This window comes from Rhineura floridana, chromosome 3 (assembly GCF_030035675.1).
Source record: "Rhineura floridana isolate rRhiFlo1 chromosome 3, rRhiFlo1.hap2, whole genome shotgun sequence".
Lineage (NCBI taxonomy): Eukaryota > Metazoa > Chordata > Lepidosauria > Squamata > Rhineuridae > Rhineura > Rhineura floridana.
Window position 1 is genome coordinate 5,845,779 of NC_084482.1, and position 23,606 is coordinate 5,869,384.

Here is a 23,606-nt window from a genome sequence, read left to right on the forward strand (position 1 = left end):
AAAAAAAACCCAATTAAAAAAATTGATGATGATGATAATTGTACTAGATTTGTTCATACAAATGGCACCAGAGTGAGGCAGGGACCTGATCCCAGGGAAAACATCATGTTCTGCCACTGCGCATTGTTCTGGTCAGTTACTGGAACATGGGGCCACCTTATTTTGAAGTGAGCAAGGGCAAAAAGGGAGAGAGCAACACTGGCTCTGCCCACTTACTCACTCCTGCTTTAGCCAAGACCCAAGCAAAGGACTCTTTAACCCCCTCTTTCCACCAAAGGAGGTGTGGCTGGCTGTGGCCCTACAGATATCATTGGACTCCAACTCCTATCAGCCCCAGAGAGCATGGCCAGTGGTCAGGGAGGATGGGAGCTGTAGTCCAATGAGACCTGGAAGGCGCCAAGTTAGCCACCCCAGTTTTAAGGGTTTGGGCAGAGCTGTTTCCCTTTCCTGTTCTCCATCTCCTACTCCCACTGGCCTATATCTTGGCTTATATGTGAGAGGGAGCGGCTTGAGGTGCGTCAAGTGGAAAGCTCCAACAGCTGCTGTTCACAAAAGTGGCAAGGGAGCCCTTTGCTTGTGATTATGGGAGGCAACCTGTGTGCATGGGAGGGCAGTTCTGGGGGACTGGGGCTACGCTGGGGGCTGGATTTGGCCCTCTGGAATGAATGGGGCAGGCCAGCATTGCTGGAACTTCACAGGTCGGCTCTCCATTCTGCCTAACATTCCTACACCCCCCCCCATATTGTCCACAGAAAACGAACCTGGTGCCCCGGCCGTTGGCTGCCACCACGGACAGCTCCTCCTCTGTAAGGTCAGCTTCCCCATCTGTATCTTCCAGGCTGGAACTTGGCAAATCAAACTTGGAAGGAAAAAGGAGCATGTGCTTGTGATTATGAGAGGCAGGAAGGGGGTGACCCGAAACAGAAAGGAAGCCTGGAGCTCCAAGAAGCAGGGGCCCAACTTCTCTCCCCACCCTCTCGCCTCCAAGGCACCCTGACTCAAATTCACCTTGTGGAGACCCCAACTACGCAGGCCCCACACAGCATGCACAGGACCGTTTCATTGGCATAGTCAGAATGGGGCTCACCTCCTCCTGGCCAGGATGCTCCACGCCTTTCAGGGCCTGCCGCTTGTACTTGTCCAGCAGCTCCAGCTCCAGGGCTTTGACCGAGGCAACGTGCTTCCGGCTGCCTTTCCTGCCTGGCTCCTTGGGGTTCTGATCTCCCTTTCTGGCCGCTGCACCAGGCTTGCTGCCCCTCTGCAGGCCGAACGGGCTACCCGTCTTTCCGATGTTCTGCTGGAATATATCCTGGAAAAGTGTGAGCATCAACAACCCAAGGAGACATTGCTCCCCCCCTGCTAAATATGGACCGGATGCCATAAATGTGGATGGGCTGGGGGCAGGCAGGCCTCCCGAGAGAGACTTTTGCTAGGGGTGGCTCCAGCTCCTCCCTGCACCCAACCTCCTCAGAATGTGCCTTATGAGCAAAGCTTATACCAAACCAGTGTAGCGTAGTGGTGACAGTGCTGGACGATGACTTGGGAGAGCAGGGTTCAAATCCCTACTTGGCCATGAAGCTCACTGGCTGACCTTGGGCCAGTCATTGTCTCTTAGCCTAACCTACCTCACAGGGTTGTTGTGAGGACAAAATGGGGAGGGGGAAGAACCATATGTGCCACCTTGAGCTCCTTGGCAGAAAGGTGGGATATGAATGTGTTAATAAAGTCTGCCCATCTCGATCGGTCCTGTGCACTCTCGCTGGCAGTGGGTCTCCAAGGGAAAGAGTCGCCCATCCAGTCCTGGTTCCTAAAAATCTTTTAATTAGAAATATCAGGGATTGAACCTCCAACCCTTTAGCACACACAGTAGGTGCTCTACACCACTGTCCTTCAACCTTGGGTCCCCAGATGCTGTTGGACTACAACTCCTGTCATCCTTAGTCATTGGCTAAGCTGGATGAGGTTGACGGGAGTTGTAGTCTGACAACATCTGGGGACCCAAGGTTGAACACTGCTCCACACAAACATTAAAACGCTAGAGCTACTGTATCTATAAGGCCAGAAAAGTTACTAGCCTGTTTTTTCTCTCTTTACACTAGCCTCTTAGCAGACAAGCTTTTAAAAATGGCTTTCAACTGAGTGGGCTTCCAGTCCTTTACCTCCTTCTTAGTCCGGTAGCAGAAGGCTGTGTTCAGGGCTGCCAACCAACTGTTTCCCCCGGAGGGTTGTGAACAAAGACGTTTGCCAAGCAAGCTGGTGGGGGAGGCATGGAGAGATCTGTTCTCCATCAGCCAGCCCACTCACTCACCTGCATGGAGTTCTTTGTCATTTATAGCAAACAGTTAAATACAAGGGCTGCTCTAGAGCAAATATACTAGCCAGTTGGAAAAACCTGTCTGGTATCCGCCAGGACAGAGAGACCAAGCTTGCAAGTCCTCTGTGTGTGTGTTTGGGCTGCCAGAATACTTTTTTCTACGGTGTGGTATAAACAACCAGGCTATGGACTCTGCCTTGGCTGCTCTGAGCACACCGGGGACTCAAACCAGCTACCCCTGGAACTAGTGCACCAGGAACTAATGTGATGAACCACTGTTCCTATAGGTGGATGGAGTGAAATTTGAACTGGGAACTTTCCCCAGCTCCCACTCTTGGCCACTACACTACACTCAACGGTGACATGCCCAAGGCGAGGTTTGGGATTCACTTGAGAGGAAACACTCTAGCCTCCTATGTTCAGAGACAGGCTGGGGCGGGCAGCTGTGGTCCATCCACCCACAGGGAGAGATGCCAACCTAATGTTTCAAGAGGCAAAATGGGACTAGCACATCTGCTTGCAAGAGGCTCACTTCTAACCATTCGGGCTTTCTGTTTCAAGCAGCACGGCATGCTAGTACAACTGGCTGGAAGACATCCCAGTTTTAAGCAGCAAAGCTGCAGGGGATAATATCTGATAGTCATCCAGACATTCATCCCAAGGAGTATTGCAGGGGAGTCAGCACCTCTTTAATGAGGCCCTAACATACCTGCAACAAGGCCCAAGTCAGTGAATCTACTTGACACTGGTTCCAAACTGTACCAGTTTCCCCCAATATCTTGTAGGACAGTCAGGCATTTATTTTCTTGACTAAGGAAGGCTTGCTGAAACAAACTTTGACAAATCCTCATCTGTCAGTCTGCTCTGCTTCCAAAGGGCTGTCCTTTTCATACAGAAATCGCAGTCAAGGTGAAAGGGTGCTCAACAGGGGACAGGGAGGGAGCTACCCCTCAGCGTTGCCCCCACCCTCTGCCATGTCAGAATAGGGCCCCCACCGCCTCCTCGTACTCACTTCCACAAGCCTGATCTCCTTGGCCAGGTCTTTGATGAGCTGTGCTGGGCGCACTGTGCCAGGGACTTCTTCCTCATGCTCAGCCAGGGCCTGAGAAGAACAAGGTCGGGTTGCTGCAAGGTCTGCCCCTGTGCTGGACTGGAGCGTCAATGACAAACGGGTGTGGGTCATAGGAGAGACCTCGACAGGAGGATGGGACTCCAACTCCCAGCAGCCCTAGTCAGCATGGCCAACGGGTCAGGGATGAAAGGAGTTGGGTCCAACCAACATCTGGAGGGCCATTCGCTCTCTGACCGCACTCTGAAGCTTCCCTCCCCTTCAAATGCACAGGATTTGGGCCTAGTTCTCACCGCGGTGATCAACCTATGTCTGAGCTGTATCGTTCAGACTGCAAGCGGAGGTTCACAAGTGGATGCTTCTCCATATAAAATAAATTTCCTGTCCATAGAAAAGTAGCATGCCTGAGAGAATGGTTCTATACTAGTCTTCTTCCTAATACGCTAGATTTTATAATCTCTGGGGTGTTTTCGCCACCTTTTGACTGCTGGCAGGGGAGTGGACAAGCAACGTCCAGAATCCATCAGGACCCTGGCCAGGAACCTGACACCATCTCAGATTAAATAAACTCCCATTCCTTTACCTCCTTCTTAGTCCAGGAGCGGAAGGCTGTGTTCAGCGCTTTGGCCCCATGAACCAAGTAAGCAGCCGGATGCCTGCGGTTCTCTCGAAGACCTGTTGGGGGAGAAAGGGAGCATGAACAGCAAAAGCTCTCATGCCTAATAACTGGGGAGGGGGGTAATAGGGCGTGGAAGAGCACCAGGAATGGGAGGACTCAAAACCCACCTCGAAAGATATCCAGGAGGTGCTTGCCGACGTACCAGCAGATGGTTTCAAAGTTGGGAAATTTAAAGAGGTCTGCTGTGCTGAGGCGCTTTTCAATCTCATAGGCCCTGGGCGGGAGGAAAGGAAAAGGCTGGTGAGTCCCAGGCAAGGCTGTGCACATTCTGTACTTAAAAACCATAGAATTTTGTGCAGGGGAACCTAAATTTGGTGACCAAGAAGACACCCCAAAATGAATTCTGTAAATTTGTTCAATTTGCTCCATTTCTCTTGTTTCAGATAATTTGTTTTGCTGTGCTGCTAACCGTGTGAAAGTGCAAGGAATTCTGAAGGCCACTCAAGACCTTGCCATGTGACCTCTGGAAGCCTTCCTCAACAGTTCCTTTTGCATATCAGTGTAACCATAAGGGCTAATAACTTGCACTTTTAAAAACTGGAATTCTTGGGAAGCTTAATTCTGTGCCCAGCATCACATTCTGCGCTCCCAGAGAAATCATGACATACACACAGCCCCGAATCCAACCTACAGAGAGCAGGGGGACAGGGCTCACTCTGAGCACCACACTCTTGTTCTGAGATTTATGTTTCTTCACTCACTCTGGCTCCACTTAGAAATATAACAATAACTAAATCAGATCACTGGCCTAGCTGCACTGACAGGCAGCAAATCTCCAAAGTTTCAGACAGGAGCCTTTCCCACTGCGACCTAGAGATTCTGGAGATTGAACCTGGGACCTTCTGCATTATGAGCTCTATCAATGAACTTCAGCCTTCCCTCTTCTTCTTTCCACCATTTCCCAAGATGCTGCACTGTGGACCAGCAAAGCACTCAGCCAAACTCACTTGAGCTGCATCTCAATGTTGAGACTGTGTAGAAAGTTGCCCCCGAAGGCCAGGCAATCGACAGGGGTGAGCACAGCATGGATCCAACCTGAAAGGGGAAGTCACAAGGTCTAGGGACTGGGCCTTACTGCTAATGAGAGGAAGGGGAGAGTTGAAAGAAAGGCTCGCATGAAAACACTTGCTGCTCTGGGTGCCCTCAACCATTAGATGCCAATGGATCTTGCCCAGTCCCAACCAAAGTCTAACCCTGAGGCAGGGCAAGTCACTCAAAGTAGAAGCGGAACGAAGGAGAGGAGCTGCCCCGGGCTAGGAGAAAAATGCAAGGCCCAAGGAGTAGCCCAAGAATGGTGATGGTGATGGCAGCAACAAGCTGAAGTTGTGCAGCTCAACTCTCAGGGGCTAATACCTGTGGGTATGAAGAGCGTCTGGCCCTGACGGACGGGGCAGCGATAACATCGGTCCACCTGGTCCCCAAAGAACATCTCATTCTGATTGGATGAGCTGCTCCAGGCCTCAAAGAGGGTCAAATTGGCAGCTGTAGGGCGCACCAGATAGAAGATTTTTTCTCCCTGCAAGGAACGGATGGTAGCAAGGAGAGGTTGTGACACACCACCACCTTCCCCCACTCAGTTTGGGGCCAACAGAGCAGACCGTCAGGGCAAAAGCAGATGCCATGAAGCACAGGGAAAGTTGGGGTGCCAGAAGGGAGCACCCGACTTTACATAGAAGGTGTTTAATGTGAGGCAAACAAACAGCAAGGGTACCATCAGGTCTACAGAGGTGCTCCCTGCCTCAAACACACGATGGGGCGATTTGGAGAGTCACAGAATTACAAGGAGGACACTGTCCATCTATCTGTCCTTAAGGTAGGGCTGGGGAACCTGTGGCCCTCCAGAGGCTGCTGGATTCAACTCCCACCACCCCTGACCACTGGGCAATGCTAGCTGGTGCTGATGGGAGCTGGAATCTAACAACATCTGAAAGGCCACACATCCTCTAGCCCCACCTTACAGATACCTCACCAATTTTCCTCAACAAACCTGAGGATTTCACAACTTTCCTAGGTTGCTTCCATAAATAGTGGTGGCCACCAACTTGGGTGGCTTTTAAAGAGGATTAGACAAAGTCATGGAGGACGCGGCTATGAAGGGCCACATTGGCTATGTTCTTCCTTCACTGTCTGAGGAGTTATGCCCCTGAATGTTGCTTGCTGGGAGTCACAAGTGGGGAGAGTGCTGCTGTGCTCAGGTCCTGCATGTGGGGTTCCCAGAAACATCTATTTAGCCACTGTGAGAACAACAGACTGGACTGGTCTTTGGTTTGATCCTGCTGGCTCTTATGTCCCTATGCTTATTTCATATCAGTTGCTTTTCCCCTACTCGTCACTTGGAACTTCCTTCAAGACTGCCAACTCTTTATGTGCAAAGGAATCTGAATCAAAGAACTACATCAGTCTTTCCCAACCTTTGGGTCCCCAGATGTTGCTGGACTACAATCCCATCAGCCCCAGCCAGTAGGGTCAATGGTCAGGAATGATGGGAATCGTGATCCAGCAACATCTGGGGACCCAAAGGTTGGGAAAGGCGGAACTACATTATTTGACAATGTAACTGACCTGTTGCACCATGAAGAACTAAACTGTCCAGCACACAAATTATGCAAAATATGCATATTTGTATAATTTCACATCTCTCACACGATTTATTCTGCAAAATTGATGCTGCAGTGCCAAGTCATGGGGAGGGCTAATACAAGACACTGAAACCTGTTGTTCAGCTATTGGAAATCTTAGTTCAGCAACTCCTCTGGTTCCTGAAGCTTCCCCAGGAAGTGCACACACAGTTTCAAGCCTATCTTCACAGTGGTAAGGGCTAGAACCTTGCTTTTTGAATGAAAGCTGCCGTTACTGAGAAGCTGAATTCTGCACCCACAATCACAATATTTTTCTGAGCTTGCATGGAATTACAACACACATAGCCTGGCCTACTTTCCTGTAGATTAAACTGTTAGAATAAGCAATCTTGCATGTTTCCTTTAAGGGATATTTTGGGAAAAATCCTATGTACCTGTTTACCAGTGATGTAACTTCCTAAAGGGTGGGGGGGTTACCTGGCTTCTCTTCCTCCTCCTTTGTCTGATAGTTTTTGCATATTCTCCATTAAGCCTGAGGAGAGTGGAGCATGCACGTGCTCCTCTCCAAGATGACCATTATTAAAGACTAATGGACTCCTAATCTTTTCATCTAAGCTAAAGCCTATGTTTTCTGAACATATGAAAAGTCGTGAGTAAACATTATTTATCTTTTACTTAAGAAGATTGTGTCTGTTATTATTTGTGTCTGAGGGAAAGGGTGGACTGGTTGATTCTCATCCCGCTGCTTGCATTTATATCTCTGCTTAGAAATAAGACCATGAAACTATTCCTATTTCACATATATTCTTAAAATACCAAACATAAACAACCTTTCTTGGCCTGTAGATGTAAAAAGAATCCTCTGCTTTCTGACATCCATTAAAGCACCTGAAATTTATCAATTTCAACCTTAAACCCTCTTTCTTCTCTGAACTCAATGTACTCAGTTTCTTCAGCTTCCCTCTAGGAGGGCTTCAACTATCTAACAAGAGGTCTCTCCAGAAAGTGATGAAGAAAAATGGTATCAACTCTAGAAAGATGGCAGCATCCCAAGAGCCAGGGGCTTCTGGAATGAGGATGGACATGAGGATCAAACCTGAATCAAGAATTAGCTCCCTGCCACTCAGTTCTCACTTGTCCTGTCAGAAACCTGTTGTTGCCCTTCAACAACATCCAAATCGATCCACGTTGCTGAGCAAACTAGTCAGTCTAATTTCTCAAGAACAGAAAGATGAACACAAGAGACTGTACCAGTTGCTGGACTATACCACTTCAGACTCCAGGTACGTAACTATTTTATTTTTATCTTACCACTCAGCCAAATGGCACAGGGCACATTCAAACCTTCAAACTCCCTCACCTGGAATCTGACATGGAAATATATCAGGGGACTCTGTTGATTGTGTGGCTCAGCTCTAAGATCAGACCCCCATCCTGCCCTCTTCCATCGCATTCTTACCTTCAGCACATGGTACCAGACAGAGGTGCCACCAAAGTCAATGTGGAAGTCCGTGTAGCTGTCCCGCACCCCCATCAAGCAGTACTTTTGCACATTGGGACGCTCAAACACAGACTCCTCTGGCCACAGGTTCTCCACCCAGGACAATTTGCGTACAATCTTTGGGGTCTCCACCAAGTTTGAGAGCCTGGAAAATTGCAAAGGAAGATAAATAGACTTGTCTGCCCTCTGAAGATTTTCCCAATGGGATTTTAATATAAACCAGGGGATAGATTACTGGATTTAGACCAAGAATGGGATTCATAGTTTAATTGTATTTTAATTGTATGTTTTTCTATGTTTTTAACTACATGTAGTTTTTTGTAAGCCGCCCTGAGTTCCAGTTTGGAAAAAGGGCGGGGTAAAAATAAAGTTTCAATTCAATTCAAATCTAAATAAAGTATTTAACATTTATGTAGAGCTTTTGCAGTATTCAGATAGCTTCAGTGTACTGTCCCAATACTTCCTACAACAATCTCATAAGGTATTATTATCCCCAGATTGTGTGTGTGTGGGGGGAGCCTAGGGCTGAGAAAACAGTAGGTTGCTTCAGGCCATTCAGTAGGTTCATGGTCAAGGGCCAAACTAGATACATGGGGAAGCATATGCAGATTTTGCCTCTCCCTCCCACTCAGCATACTTTTTTTTTTTTTTAAGGAAAAGCAGCCTTGGAAACCCTAACTGTGAATGGAAGAATAGCAGGGAAGAAGACACCCACATGCTTTGTTATATTCACAACTGCTCCCAGTTACCTGCTAAAATCCCAAGAGGTACATACATATCTTTCCCGCAAGAAATATGTTGATCCGGAAACAGTGGCCCCTTGTGAGAAAGGGAAGAACCAAAGCATGTTTTGGGTTGCACCCCACAAGGGCAAAGAAACGTTGTAGGGAGAGGGATACTATAGCCCCATAGGGAGATACTACAGTGTCATGGCAAAACGGGGGATTCTTCAGCCACAGGGTTTTCCCTGGTAGTTGGGGTGGAGAAATGAAGGCCACATGGCTGCTTCCATATCCCCCTTTGCTTGCCTCGTCTCAGAGAATTCCAGACTGATGACATTCAGCACTTTCTCCCGGCGACTGCTGGTGTAATAGCTGACAAAGTCACCCAGGCGCATCTTGAGGTCAGCCTGGCGCGTCACATCAATCACATCAATCTCCTTGTCAGCACCTGTTGAAAAAGAGCAGATACTCCATGTGACGGGCAACTCAGATGATGAGGTGCATGTCTGAGAAGGCTGCAGTCAAAGGAAATGGCAGCATAGTCCTCTCTTTCCACCTCTAGTGAGCTGCACTGTTAGTTGGAATCACTTTGCCTCATCAGACAAGATCATCGTCACAAGCTCAGCAGTGTCATTGTTTCCCTCTGGCTCCTTTCCTACAGCACTTTGGCCAGCAACTACTTTCATCAAAGGGCCAGAGGCCCACACTCACTGCCAGCCATTATCTACTACTACTAGAGCAGAAGGCCAGACAGTACGCTTCAAGGGACAAGATTTGGCCCAGGAACCATCAATTCCCAAATTCCACATCAGCAGCTACAAAAGCCCTGCAACCCAAACATGTAGTGGAAGCAGACAAGAACTCCTCACCCCTCCCAGTGGCTGTCCCTGGTAAGAGATGTGGGAGGCAGCAACTCCCCTATGAGGAAAGGTTGCGGTATTTGGAGCTTTTTCGTTTTCTCTAAACTCTTTCTTGCCTTTTCTCTAGAAAGAGGTGACATGTTAGAAGTGTATAAAATTATGCATAGTGTGGAGAAAGTGGACAGGGAAAAGGTTTCTCCCTCTCTCATAATACTAGAACTTGCAGACATCCAATGAAGCTGAGTGTTGGCAGAGTCAAGACAAAAGAAAGTACTTCTTCTCAGAGCACATAATTAAATTCTGGAACTTGCTCCCGCAAGAGGCAGTGTTGGCCATCAACTCGGAAGGCTTTAAAAGACAATTAGAGAAATTCATGGAGGACAAGGCTATCAATGAATACTAGTCATGACTATGCTGTTCCTCCACAATCGGAGGCAGTGTGCTTCTGAACATCAGTTGCTGGAAACTGCAGGAGGGGAGAGGCCTTTTACACTCAGATCTTGCTGGGCTCCTCATAGGCATCTAGTGAGCCGCTGTGAAAAAAGGATGCTGGACTAGATGTGCCATTAGCTTGACCTAGAAGGCTCTTCTTATGTTCTTAAGAGCCAATCTAAAAATGCAGCAGAATCACATGGTGTTGTTTTTCTCCTAGAACTATACCACTCTCAACAGCAGGTGGGCAAGATTGCATGCTGTACTGCAGAAGACTTTGTGGCATGTCCTAGAGTTGTAGCCCAACAACATCTGGGGAGCCAGAATTGGGGAAGGCTAGTCTAGGGCGTGCACCATTTGGGTGGGAAGCTGCCCAGGCCTGTTATGCCTCATTAATGCCCAGCCTGAAATGAGAGAGCACCAGAAGACACACCCAACCCTCCCTCATGGCTGCTCTTTGCAGAGGAAGATCAATAAAATAAATAAAATAGTGGTGGGCAAGCTGTCTTCTGAGGAAACTTTACTCATGTTCTCATTGAAAAATTGTAAACTTCAAAGGAATCCTTAGGGTCCTTGACACACAGAATGAAAATCAATGGTACTGTAGGTGGTTGAGGAATCCTCATAAAAAAGACAGGATGGAGCCTTTGAACCTCAGCCTCCACCTCTTAATACAGTACAAGCAATTTGGTCTGCAAGAAGGTGGCAAAGATCACAAGGGGCATAAAGATAGCCTGGATTTAACTGGGCCATCCACTACCTGTAGACCCATAGTTAGAAATCAGAAGATGGACGTTGGAGGGGCCATCAGCAGTCAACACAAAACTAAAAAAGCCCAAACACAAAGAGAATAACGTTAGCTTTATTACAATGATATTTTGAGAATGTCTTTTGTAATGCTTGATATTTGGTTTTGCTTTATAAGCCATTTTGGGCACATATCCTCACAGAAAGTGGACTGCAAATGGATCATCATCACCTGATTTTAATAGAAATAATATTAAAAGGAATTTCTCAAATCTTTTTCAATCTTCCCATTCTTTCTGTACTCAATGGCCAGAAGACTGGAAGGTGGGAGCAGGTTTACTTCTTACTGACAATTGACGGCAATGCTATCTACACCTTGCCCTTTCTGTCTCCAAAAACGCTTTCGGAAGGGATTGGCTGCACTCAGAAGTTCCCACCTGTCAAACTGGCCTGTGGAGGGTGGGGGACCCTTCCCAAGAGGCATGCTGAAAGCAACAAACCTGAATGGTTAAGAAGGAGCTTCAAGCATCTCCAGTAGTAAGAGCCCCATTGTTTACAGCCCTTATTACACAGAATTCCAATGAAGGACACTTGCAGATGCAATGGCATCATCACAGCAAAGTCTCTGAAAAGTTATCGGTCTGTGCTCTTTCTGACTGGTGTTGCTACCGTCAAGAGCTAATTTTGCCCAGGTTGTCTCCTTTTCTGTTTAATGCAGCTCAAATACAGCATAAGTCTGGGAGACCTTTGCTGAACAAGCAATAGTAGGGAGCAACTATGTTGTCAGCTGTGTTAATGATGGAGACTAGGCAGACTGTTGACAAAAGTCAGTGAGTGTGTCCCCCAGCACAGAGCTTGGGAAACCAATTAACTCCATCATAAGGGCCTAGGGGATAACCAACCCCAAATGCCGAAGATAGGATGGTTTTTGCCCCATTTACTCCAACAGTCACAACCCAATGATTGGAGGCAAGTCTCGATTCTCCACAAATGGGAACAAAGAATGAATAATATTAATCCCATAGAATATTTCTCTCCATAAAATGATGAGCAAAACACACTTCCAACTAACTACATCAGTGGTTCTGCAACCCAGAGAATGTTACCCAAAATTATGTGCCCTTCTAGCTCCCTCTCCTGATTGCAATGCTGACAAGGGCTCTGCACCTAACGCACCCGACGTAGGGATCCCCTTTGGCAACTCTGCCAGCCCCCTCCGCTCCCCCAAGCACTCACCCACATAATGTTCCACGTCACGCATGGTGAAGGAAGGTGGAGGAAGGGTCATGCCCAGCCCATCCTTCTTCAAGACGAGTATGGGCACGCTGAAGCTGTTCTCCTCCAGGAACTCCACTGTCAGCTGGGCCCCGCTTGGCTTTAGGATAACCTCATCCGCACTGGGGAAGGAGGGGAGAGTCAGGCCAAGCCCACAAGCCCACCCCAAGTTTGTACCTCTCAGGTACATCTGTCACAGAACAGGGATAGTTCACTATGGGCTCAGCAGATTGCCACTGCCTTTATAGAATAAATTTCTTTGTTAAATGACTTGGTTTGCTGTTTATTATGGTGGTGGTGGGGACGACTTTTTTTCCTGCAGCAGCCATCTCTTTGGAGACTCTCTGTGCAGCTGCTGGTGGGGTGGGGCTGAAGGGTGAGCAGCTGCAGAGAGAGTCCCCAAAGAGACGGCTATTCTGGTCCTAAAGGAAAGTATAACAAAGAAACATCCTGCTATCAAGATTGTATCAGGTTGTTAATGAGCTTTTCACTGGACTATTGTACATTCGCCATAACTTTCTAAAAGAGTAATTCAATGGGATACTGGCATTTAACCCATTTCAGCACATGATTAAGGATATGCTGAAATGGGTTAAAGACTGGAATCCCACTGGGATGCCTTCCTGCTACATGGTGAATGGGTCTGCAAAGCAGAAAACCCCAATCGTGAGGCAACAGATCATTAATACGTTGTTCTTTGCTATTGTTCTTACTAAGTCACCTTGGAGGAAAAAATCATCTCCTTTTCCCAAGACTCAACCACCAACTGAGTAAGAAATGAGCACCACATTGAATGACGGAAAAATATGGAGCATATAGAGTGAAAGAGCCTAGCTCATGAACACCATGAGATGGTCTTACAAGGAGCAACTCACTGTGAAGAAGTGAAGCATCTCTTGTGGATTTGCTTGGATGCTCTGTGTCTGACAACAAATTGTTTTTATATCCTATATGCTAGTCCTTATGAAGACCAAAGAGCACCACCCAAGCACAAGCAAGAGGTTCTCAGCAGGCTTGGGGAAACCTGGGATCTTTGCAGAAATAAAACAAGTATTTTTAAAAATATACTTGGGGCAGATCCTATAAACAGCCCAATGAGGACCGAGCATGCTCACTAGCCACAGAAGGCTGACTATTAAAGGGGAAAAACAGAAAACAGGGCAGGAGGGAAAATGGAATGGAGGACCCTGAACAGAAGCACTTCACACATTACAACACTTCATTGCAGGCCCTACTTGTAATTGTGTAATGCATATTTTGGCTGTTTGAGTTGGTCTGCTATTGCTTGTAATGGTGGCCATCTCCCCCTCCCCCGGGCATTCTGTTCTTGCCTCTGCTGAAATAGAGTCATCAGCTACTAAGAGCAGGGAGGTCAAACAATTCAAAGGAACCAAGAATGCAAGTTCCTGACACGGCAGCAGCATCTGCACAAAGGAGGCGGGGTGGGGTTCTGCCTTATACTAGAACTGGCCCCACGTTCCTCTTCAGGTCACCTTCAGCCTCAGAGAGTCCCCTTCCTTCAAGGACACTGGACTCTCGGCAGCCTACTTTCCCCAGGATGAGGTTAGAGGGTGATGGATCTCAGGAAGCAACCAGGAGCAGATCCCGAGACAACCAACTTCACCCCAAAACAGGAAGTGATGCTGCAATAGCCCTTTGAAGGAATTGCCAAATTTACAAGGTGATAAAGAAACTGTATTGGCAAAGTATACCACTTCAGAAGCCAACCAGGCCAATTTCAAATTTACTGAAACTCACCACTCACTGCATTTTAAGCCCCTTTAAAGCCTCTTTAGCAGCTGAGCCACCAACAGATTTTGAACCTGGTTACTTTGTTAGGATAACATAGCGATGACCTAGCCCTTAACCACAGTTCCAGAGAGAAGGAGAAATTTGATCTAAGAAGGGGTAGAGGGGAGGGAATGCAAGATCTCATGTTGATGAGCTCCCAATTTTAACTGTTGTTAGAAAAGTCTGGATGTCATGTTACACCAGTTTGGTGATTCTATCCTGTGCAAAGCTGCTGAGTGAAACAAGGTCCCAGACAAAGGGCTCCTGCTACAGCAGGCAAGCTCAGAATAAAATGGTCTTGTCCAGAGTGCCTCCTTGGCCTTCAGGAACAAAAGCTTCACTCTATCTGGAGACCTGCTGCCCTGTAACGTGGATTTTGGAAGGCCTTCCTTCTTTCCTCAAGTGACCCAGAAAACACCAAACATGCACCCACTTAGAAAATGTCCTGCTGCGAAGTTCCTTGATGAATTGGCCACTACCAGTCTTCACTGTCTTGCCAACCTCTTTGCTCACAGATGCATCAGGCTGTTTTTGGATCCCCCGGCGCCGTTTCACTATGAGGAGAAAAAAGGAAGATAATGATTTTTAAAAAACTATAGAAGCACAGAAAGGCGACAAAGATGAAGGAGCAGGAAAGAGAAGACTGCTGAGGAGGAGGTTCTAAACGCACATCTGTAATCAAGGGCCTAGACATGAGCTGACCTCTGCTAAGGAGAGACGGGCCATAGGAGAGCGTTAGAAAGCACATCAGGTTTCACTCACATGCATGTGCGCGGACACGCGCGCACACACGAGACCTTGAAGAGGTGAGTGTGGGTCGGCGTCCATGGTATCAGGCTAGATCAGTAAGAGTCAATCTTTGAACACTGTATCTTTCTGTAATAAAGGTACATGATAGAACTTGCAAAGTATAAGCTTCTAAAAACTCTCATTCGATTATGAAATTCCCTTATTCCCACAATGATTAAAAATTGATGTATGCCAATATCACATGTTTGGCCATCCCTGGGCCATTAAGACTATCAGCAGGGCTGTACGTATGCTACAGTGTTCTAAAGCACAGGGAAAGCATCAAATGCAGAACTGGGCAGAATTCCTAAGAATCTTAGTCTTCATTTTTTTAAAAGCAAGTTTCAAGTCCTGATGGCGCCAAAAGATAGGCTTGAAGGGGTGTGGGCAATACCTGCTGAAATCTCAGAAAGGTAGGTGAATAGAATTTTCAGCAAATTGGGTTGAGACTTCTCTGACTTATATAGGTCCTTACCCCTCCTCAAAACTAGCAAATGCATTATGTAAAATAATAAACGATGCAAAATAGTTTTTTTTAAAAAAAGGAAATCGTTTATGCAAATCTGAATGATGCAAAATAGTCAAAATACAGACTGCACAAACTGAGATGAATATACATTTGCTTAATTTATATGGGATACAGAATTTACTGGCCTCTGTGCAGAATTTTTATATACTCAGTTCTGAAAAATTCCTGACTATTATTCATAAAGTACTGGGTTAAATATTGGCTACCTGCAAATAGTGTAAGAGTAGATTTGCATGGGGGTGATAAATAAGGCCAGGGATGTTGGAACAGGAGAACATGAGGCACTGTGCAAAGCCACAAAGCCTCCCCCAAACCCCTCTGTTCTTTCTTCAGTTGGGAGACCAATTGTATTTTCATATTATGGAGCTTCTTTCTTCAACCACAAGGGCTAGGAACTTTTTTAAAAAGAGAAGAAACCTCTAGTTCAAAGGAATTTGAACAATATACCAGATTTTGTTATTTGTGATGAGGTAGCTGCCTGGCAGGAACTAGTATGCTTGTTTATACTCCATTACTTCTTCATCCCACTGAAAAAAAATTACAGTAAGACCACAACTTACTGACAGATGGTCCATGAAGGAGTTGGCAGTTAGGGCAGTGATATAAGTCAATGTCGGCTGCTGCATCCTCTTCTACTCCAACACAGCTTAAAGAGAGAAAGACAGTCGCACTTCTCCAAAAGGTAGAAAACAACAACTTCTAGAATAGCTGTGGGAAGCCTGCATCCCTCCGGATGGTTTTTATTATTTATTTATTAAATTTATATTCTGCCCTTCCTCTCATAAGGAGCCCTGAGCGGCAACAAAAACACTGAAAACCACTCTAAAACATCTTAAAAACAAAAACCTTTAAAACATTTTTAACAAAACGTCTTTAAAAACATAGTAAAAAGCAATTCCAACACAGATGCAGACTGGGATAAGGTCTCAACTTAAAAGGCTTGTTGAAAGAGGACGGTCTTCAGTAGGTGCTGAAAAGATAACAGAGATGGCGCCTGTCTAATATTTAAGGGGAGGGAATTCCACAGCACTAAAGGTCCGCTTCCTATGTAGTGTGGAACAGACCTCCTGATAAGATGGTATCTGCAGGCGGCCTTCACCTGCAGAGTGTAGTAATCAACTGGGTATATAAGATAAGACGATCTTTCAGGTATCCCAGTCCCAAGATATATAGGGCTTTGTACACCAAAACCAGAACCGTGAATTTGGCCCGGTAGCTAACGTTGTTGGACTACAACTCCCATCATCCTTGACCACTGGTTATACTGGCTTAGGCCAATGGGACTTGGGAGTCCAACAAAAATCAGAGGGTAACAAGCTCCCCAGCCTCGCTCTAAAAGAAGCAAAAGTCCATAACCACCAAGGGCTGGAGGGCAACCCTGTAAAGGCCCAGAATGCCGCTTCTTGTAACTCTAAATCACTGGAGCCGTAGCTTAAGTCAAAGCACCTAGTTTGTACATACAGCACCTCCAGTTGAAGCATAGGCATGAGGGATGGAACAGACATCTGCCAAGAACCTCAGAGAGCGCAGTGCATTTCACTTTGCTAGACGAGCCCCTTCTCTGACCCAGTCTTAAGGCACCTCTTTCTATACTGAACCAGCATGTCCTGATGACTTAATGGAATCAAAGCCAAATGTCCCTTAAAAGATAAACACCCCATATTTCAATGGCCAAAACCTCTTTGCTTAAGAAGTTTCACCAAGGGATAGCTCCTTCTTTCAGCAACTGTCTGTCAGTTCCATCCTCCAGCCTGGTAGTGAAGCTATTTTCACATATTATTTTACTGCCTTAGAGGGGAGTAGACCATGGCTGAGTGGTAGGCTTTGCATGCCATAGCCATCACATGGAACAAACAAGGCTGCCAAGGTGAACTAACAATCTGGCGCAATATAAAGCAGTTCTATGTTCACATGTCTCATGGCGCATGAATGCACTCCATGCATGCACAAAAGGAAAGAACACACAACACAAATAGAATTACTGGCTCTTATATTTTTGCTGCAGTTCTACAACTCCCAGCCCCTTAATAATCAGTACAATCAGCTCCAAGCACATTGCTCACCTGTTTGGGGGGATGGGTCACTTATTTTAGGCCTCTTCACCAACTGGCATTGCCAGCACAAGGCAGGGATGGAAAACTCATGGTCCTTCAGATATTTGACTACAGTTCCTACCATTCCTGACCACTGGCCATGCCTGCTGGGACTGATGGGAACTGGAGTCCAACAACAACTGGAGGACCACAGGTTCCTCATCCCTGGCTTAAGGCATGCTAATTGTTTGGCAGGTATATACACAAAGCCAGTTGGCAAACAACCTGTTTCTATGGATGAATGCCATGATTCCCAAATCTATTCCTGGCAACAATCCACAAACCTCCATGCACAGAGGCAGTGTATCTTTAAGTACCAGATGATGGGGACCAGCAACACGGGAAGAACTTTACTGTCATACCTTGCTTATGTTTAGGTTTCGGATTGGCCACTTTTGGAAAACAGGATGCTGGACAAGCTAAACTCTAGTCTGATCCAGTTAGGCAATTCTTAGAACTAGCCCTTCAAGAATTACTGTCATATTCTATGCATACTCCTGCCCTGGATTTAACAAAACAAAAACTGCTACCTCCAGATGCCAGTTCCCACCCAGTGCTGGCGTCTCACCTGCCGTGGAACCAGTCCTGGCAAACGTCACACTCGATCATGAAGCGGGTGACATCGTAGGGCAGGCGACAGAGGCAGTACACTGGGACAGAGGCCATGGCAGAAGAAATGGCTACTCCAATTTCCAGCAAAGGAAGACCCTCAGGATTCAAACAACGTCAAACTGTCCACTATGGCAAGTTGAAGGACCTGATCATGCTGACGTCTGAAGAAAAAATCAGCTTTGCCCCAGCTGAGGGGGGCTAAATATTTAATCCACCCCCAACTTCTCAAGCACCAACTTTCCTTCCAAAACGAAGTTGTTTGAACCTGGTTAAGTCCCTGTTGCCTCTTTCCTCTCAGAAACAATGGGGGGTAGCCTACAGACAGTCTCTTAACCCCAGTTTTAACCCAAAGTTTTATGGGCTATTTCTACGAATCTGAAAACTGAAGCCTTCGAAAACATCCTTCTAGACTCTGCACTCCCCCCTCCCCAACCGCTCAGAAGTTTCCCCCCATTAAAGCGGGGATGACCCCTTAACTTCCTAGGATAAGCGTCCCAAGATTTGGGGGAGTTGCTAGACTCTCAAACTTCTCTATCTTCACTCTTAGTTTCTCCCCACAGGAGATCTTCAGCTGACAAAGGGCTATCCCACTCTGCAAGGACAACCTTTGATTTTGCTTTTTCCAGAAAGAAAATATCTTGCTTTTCTCTCACCCCAACCTCCCAGTTCCCAGCAAGGCTTCCCCTTACTCCCAGGGGTCGTGGCTTGGGGTTCCCCTCCGCTAGATCAGATATTTCCTCCTTTTCCTCTTGTCCCAGGCCCGAAGCGGAGGCGAGACGTTGCTGATTCACACGCCAGATCCAGACTCCTCCTTCCCAGCAGAAGCGTCTTACTCCACGACGGGGATCGAGGCCTTCACAGGGCAAAGCGGTTCCACTACGTTTTTCTGCGACTAGATAGGCCTCAACGTCAGGCCCAGGATCCTGCTTCTACTCCAGATTCTCAATAAAGTTTATTCAAAACAAGGGAAGGGAGAGGAAGAGAATAGAGGAGGGGCCGGCAGCCATCTTAGGGGAGGCATAGTACGAGTACTCGAGGAAGCCATCTTAAGCGTGGCGAGAGTAACTAAAACCAAGCGACGTTCAGAGGTCCTTCTGGAGAAGGGATTAAGGAGATGGTGACACCATAGAGATGCAAAATTAGGGATCCGCTCTTGGCGATTCAGTTCATTGTCTGAAGGCGGGATAACCTGGTTACTTTTGACGCCATTTTTTCTCGCGCGCGAGGAGCAAAAGTAACAGATGACCTCCAGAAACAATAGAGAAATCTGAGACTTTAGCATCGCTGTGCTTTGGTTGGAGCAGATTGTCATCTCCGTAGGAAAGAACAAAGAGAGAACTTCGTCCTCCAACAACGGAATCATCTCTGTGGCCACGTCTACACCAGACCTTTATTTCACTTTAGACAGGCCTGGCTTCCCCCAAAGAATCCTGGGAACTGCAGTTTGTGAAGGGTGCTGAGAACTTCTAGGAGACCCCTCTTCCCCTCTCAGAGCTCCAATTCTCAGAGTGATTTAACAATCAAGAGGACTCCGAGAATTGTAAAAAATGCCCCCAGGGACTCAGAGTGGTGGGACTAGGGCTGAAGTTGAAAGAGAACAATCCTGCAAAGTAATCCAGTGTTATCCCCATATAACTGGGGGCAGCTGGGAAATAGTGAAGTGAGAGGCTTACAATAATCCAATATAAGAGGGGTGGTCAACTGGTTGCCCTGCAGACTACAGCTCCTACCATCCCTGATAATTGGCCCTGCTGAGTGTCATTGCTGGGACATCATCTGGAGGGCCACACAAGCTCCCTATCCTTGTTGTATAACATAGTCTTCTGTAAATATTGGAAGTTGAAGATGGGAGCATTAAAGGTTTATATCATCAGTCTTGTAATATACAAGCCCAGTGCTATTATTCCAGAATTAGGGGGGCCGGAGAGAAGAGAGAGAGGCTGACAGAGTGTGTGATTTATTTCTTATTACAGTAGGGCCCTGCTTTACGGTGCTTCGCTAATGCAGCAGTCTCAATTAGACTAAAGCCCTACTCATACGGTGCTTGTTCCACTTTTACCGCAGTTTTTGGGCATCGCACGCCATTCTATTCAATGAGTTCCGCTTTTCAGCAGTTTTCACTTTTCAGCGGCGGGGCCCTACTGTATATTTATATCCCACCTTTTGTCCAAGGACCTCAAGGTGGTGTACCAACATGGTTCTCCCCATCCCAGTTTTTATCCTTACAACAACCTGTGAGGTAGGTGAAGCTGCAAGACCATGACTGGCCCAAGGTCATCCTGTGGACTTCATGGCAGAGCAAGGATTTGAACCCTGGTCTCCCAGGTCTCAGCCTGACACTAGTCTAGCCACTACACTGCACTGGCTCTGCAATGGGATCCAGTGTTACTATGATATTAGCAGAGCTTGGAAAAGTTACTTTTTAAAACTACGACTCCCATCAACCCCAGCCAGAATGGCCACTGGATTGGGCTGATGGGAGTTGTAGTTCAAAAAAGTAACTTTTCTAAACTCTGGATTAGGAACATCTCAGGTTGATACCCTGTTGTACAACCATTGGGACTGTTAAAGAAACAGAGCTTCAAGTGCTTAAGTATTTATTTAGTATTTAAGTATTTAACATGATGTACATAATAACATTATTAATTTTTTATTTTATTTATTTGGTATATTTGTATGCCGCTTTTCATCACTAGGTGACCTCAAAGCGGCTTCCAGAGCAAGAACAATACAATAAAATAAAAACAATTCAGAACATAATAATAATAAAAAACTACAACAGTATCAATAAATAACACCACAAAATATCACAAAACAGGCTGAAATCTCAAATCGATTTAATCTTCAAAAATAATAATAAAATGGTAAACAGTAAAATCACAAAAACATTAAAATAAATTAAAAAGTAGGAATTTTTTTTTTAATCACCCGACTTTCGTCATTTTTGTCAGTGGCTGTTAGCAAAAAGTAGCTATGTTGGCCAATAAGGAAAAAAAAATCAAAATCCCGAGTAGGGCAAAGATTTGTTTAGGCTGGTGGCCTTAACAAAATTCATTGCCCTACTACGGATTTTGGAACGCTTCATGACATTTAAATTACCACCTGCATTGCCCCTCAAACTGCCTGTCAAGTTGCGACCCTAAGTCAGGGCTGAACTAAAAGCGGACTCCTTCTGATACAAACACCCGACGCTCACAGTGTAAATTGGAGATCCCAGTCAGGAGGGAGTCGGTTATTCTACACTTTGAATCTCTATGCCACCCCGGAACCGCCGCCATCTTGGGAGCGTCGTAAAAAGCTTGCATAGCCAAAACACCTTCTCGTTGAGGGGAATCCAGAGCGTCATGTTCTTGCTGCTACTTCGCTGTGGTAGTTACCTTTTACGTCCTCTATGATAACACTTTCGTGAGAGTCAAGAGATAGTAAAAGTAAATAATATACCGAATTCAAGCGTTATCAGCTCTCCCGATTTGAAATTGAACTAGTCTTCCACTCGACATTCCGTGAACAGATGCCATAGAGATGCCAAAGGATAGAGTGGCGCCAATCTGAGTTCACGGAGAATCGTGGCCAGCGACATATTTCAGTTTTTACCGGAAGTCTAGGATGCGTGTCCGCTTTCTAACATTTGTTTGGCAAGACGCTGAACGCCGATGCTGGTCGCCAAAATTGAAGTCCACTTAATGGGAAAAGCGGATCCCCATATTGAGGTGTCTCCAATAATTAGTCCCACTAGTTAGTCAAACTGACCAGGAACCACGAGGTTCCCTAGTCCACCGCCATCTTAAGAGCAGCGAGCGGCAGCCCTAAACTGCTTTCGCGGGTAGTTACGTTTCCCATAGTTTCCTACCAGTGCACCCAAAATTAAAGGGGCCAGCACTCAAGCCGGTTTGCTTGGACTGCCAACTTTGCTTCTTCTGTAGCTTGAATTAAGTACCTCTGACCATGAGCAAAGTCCCCTTTTAATCATTTAAGGAACTAAGAAACTTTTTGAAAAGCCTAGGTGTGTCCTTTGTAAAGGAAGCCCGGTTATGCTGCCATAGCACATGAGCATGTATAGAGTGCCTTTTGCTGCGTATAGGTCTAGATTTTAAAACAAAAGATAGCTTCCTAAAAAAAACTTCATAGGGTATATAGGGGAAAAACACTGCATATGATTTTGGGTAGGCGAAACCGGTCAGAAAGAAGAAACGGCAATATGGCTGCACGTGCTTATTTGTGGCCCAGTCTTCTTCGAAGCTGCCTGTTCCTGTGTTATTCTCACAACAAGCCTGGAGTGTAAAATGAACTGAGATACCGTGACTATGCCAAGTGTTAGGCATGAAGTGGGGATTCAAACACATATTCTTCAGTTCCATCCAGAGGGCACATTTCAAATGTTTAGATAGAAGTGGGGGCACCAGTCACAAGTTGGCTACCATTGGGAGCGTGGCGTAACAAAATGAGAGAGTATCTTTGGTGACCCTTTCCCCATAATTGTTGTATTTTCATTCTAGGAAAAGCATGAATTCAGCCTGACATACAAGTGTTAAGGTACAAGAACCCTGTTTTTCCCCAGTGCCAACCCTAACCCAAAGCTTAGGCTGCCATTCTGTACCCACTTCCCTGGAAGTAAGCCACATTAAACACACACTTCTGAGCAAAAATGTATACCATTGTACTGTACATTAACTATACAGTGAGTTCTTAATGAGTCCCTGGTTTAGCTCTTGCAAAGCAGGAGATATGCCTAAGCCTCTTTGCAAAGTTTCACATTTGCCTTTTGAGGTGAGGGGGATTCTTTGACATTCATTCATACTTACTGTAGTATTTGCAGAAAATTTCTAGGCACTATGTGATCTCAAGAGAACCTAGCACAGGAAAGATGCATCCTGGTTACTAAAGAAAAAGCAAGGGCAAACTATGGAGATTCCAAGGACTAGGAACAAGACAGAAGCAGGAAAAGTGCACTAAAGGGGAGGGCAAAACAGTAGCTCTTTAGGCCCCCAGCGATTCCTATTGTCTGGTGTCCAAACAACTCACTTACCAATCACAGCTCTGACTGCATTCATTAGTCAAGAACACTGACAGGCAGAAGCAAGTGGGATGGCTAAATTCACATAAATCACTTAGAAGGGACTTGCTCATTTTGCTCCATAACTTACTTTATAGGAGGGTTAGGCGCTTACTTTTTTAAAAATGAAGGGTCAGATCCTGGGCTACCTGTTGGGGTCACACTTAAGGCCTTTGACATAGCATCCAGGTTGGCGACTCCTGGTAAAGCTTGCAGTTGAGCAATGGCAAGGAAAGAGTCTCTAAAGATGATACTCCACTTATTTTACTATATATGTTCCTAGTGTGTGTGTGTGTGTTTAGTAAAAAAAAGAGGTGCTGGTACTCATACCTTAATAAAAGTTATGTGGGTACCAGGACAATATGGTTACCATCAGTAGCCAAAGAAGAGGTGCCAGTAGTCTGCACTGGTGAGTACCATCACAAAAAACACTCTGCATGTTCCAGAGAAGGTGTTCAGTGGACTGTGAACTGAGTCGTCATGCCAGATACTGGTCTTTTATTTCATATAGCTTCACTGTGAGGTTAAATTATGATGACAGCTTGGAGACTATTTGGGCTG

General features: G+C 46.1%; 1 protein-coding gene across 3 annotated transcripts in view; it reads right to left on the reverse strand.

The window, feature by feature from the left end:
* PHF8 (PHD finger protein 8) overlaps positions 1-19,086 on the reverse strand; it is a 33,933-nt gene extending 14,847 nt beyond the window's left edge. Inside the window, exons 1-13 of one of the 3 annotated variants that reach the window (XM_061614108.1) lie at positions 17,949-19,086; positions 15,848-15,933; positions 14,403-14,523; positions 12,140-12,300; positions 9,171-9,312; positions 8,101-8,287; positions 5,416-5,578; positions 5,010-5,097; positions 4,170-4,276; positions 3,967-4,058; positions 3,327-3,416; positions 1,088-1,297; positions 762-859 (exon numbers count right to left, since the gene is read on the reverse strand). In XM_061614108.1, the coding sequence (XP_061470092.1) occupies positions 762-859; positions 1,088-1,297; positions 3,327-3,416; positions 3,967-4,058; positions 4,170-4,276; positions 5,010-5,097; positions 5,416-5,578; positions 8,101-8,287; positions 9,171-9,312; positions 12,140-12,300; positions 14,403-14,523; positions 15,848-15,933; positions 17,949-18,046 (1,643 nt within the window). In that variant the 5' untranslated portion in view covers positions 18,047-19,086. Of the gene's footprint in view, positions 1-761; positions 860-1,087; positions 1,310-3,326; positions 3,417-3,966; positions 4,059-4,169; positions 4,277-5,009; positions 5,098-5,415; positions 5,579-8,100; positions 8,288-9,170; positions 9,313-12,139; positions 12,301-14,402; positions 14,524-15,847; positions 15,934-17,948 lie in introns of all 3 variants that reach the window. The other 2 variants (XM_061614107.1, XM_061614106.1) reach the window with 2 other exon arrangements.
* Positions 19,087-23,606: the final 4,520 nt, after the last annotated feature.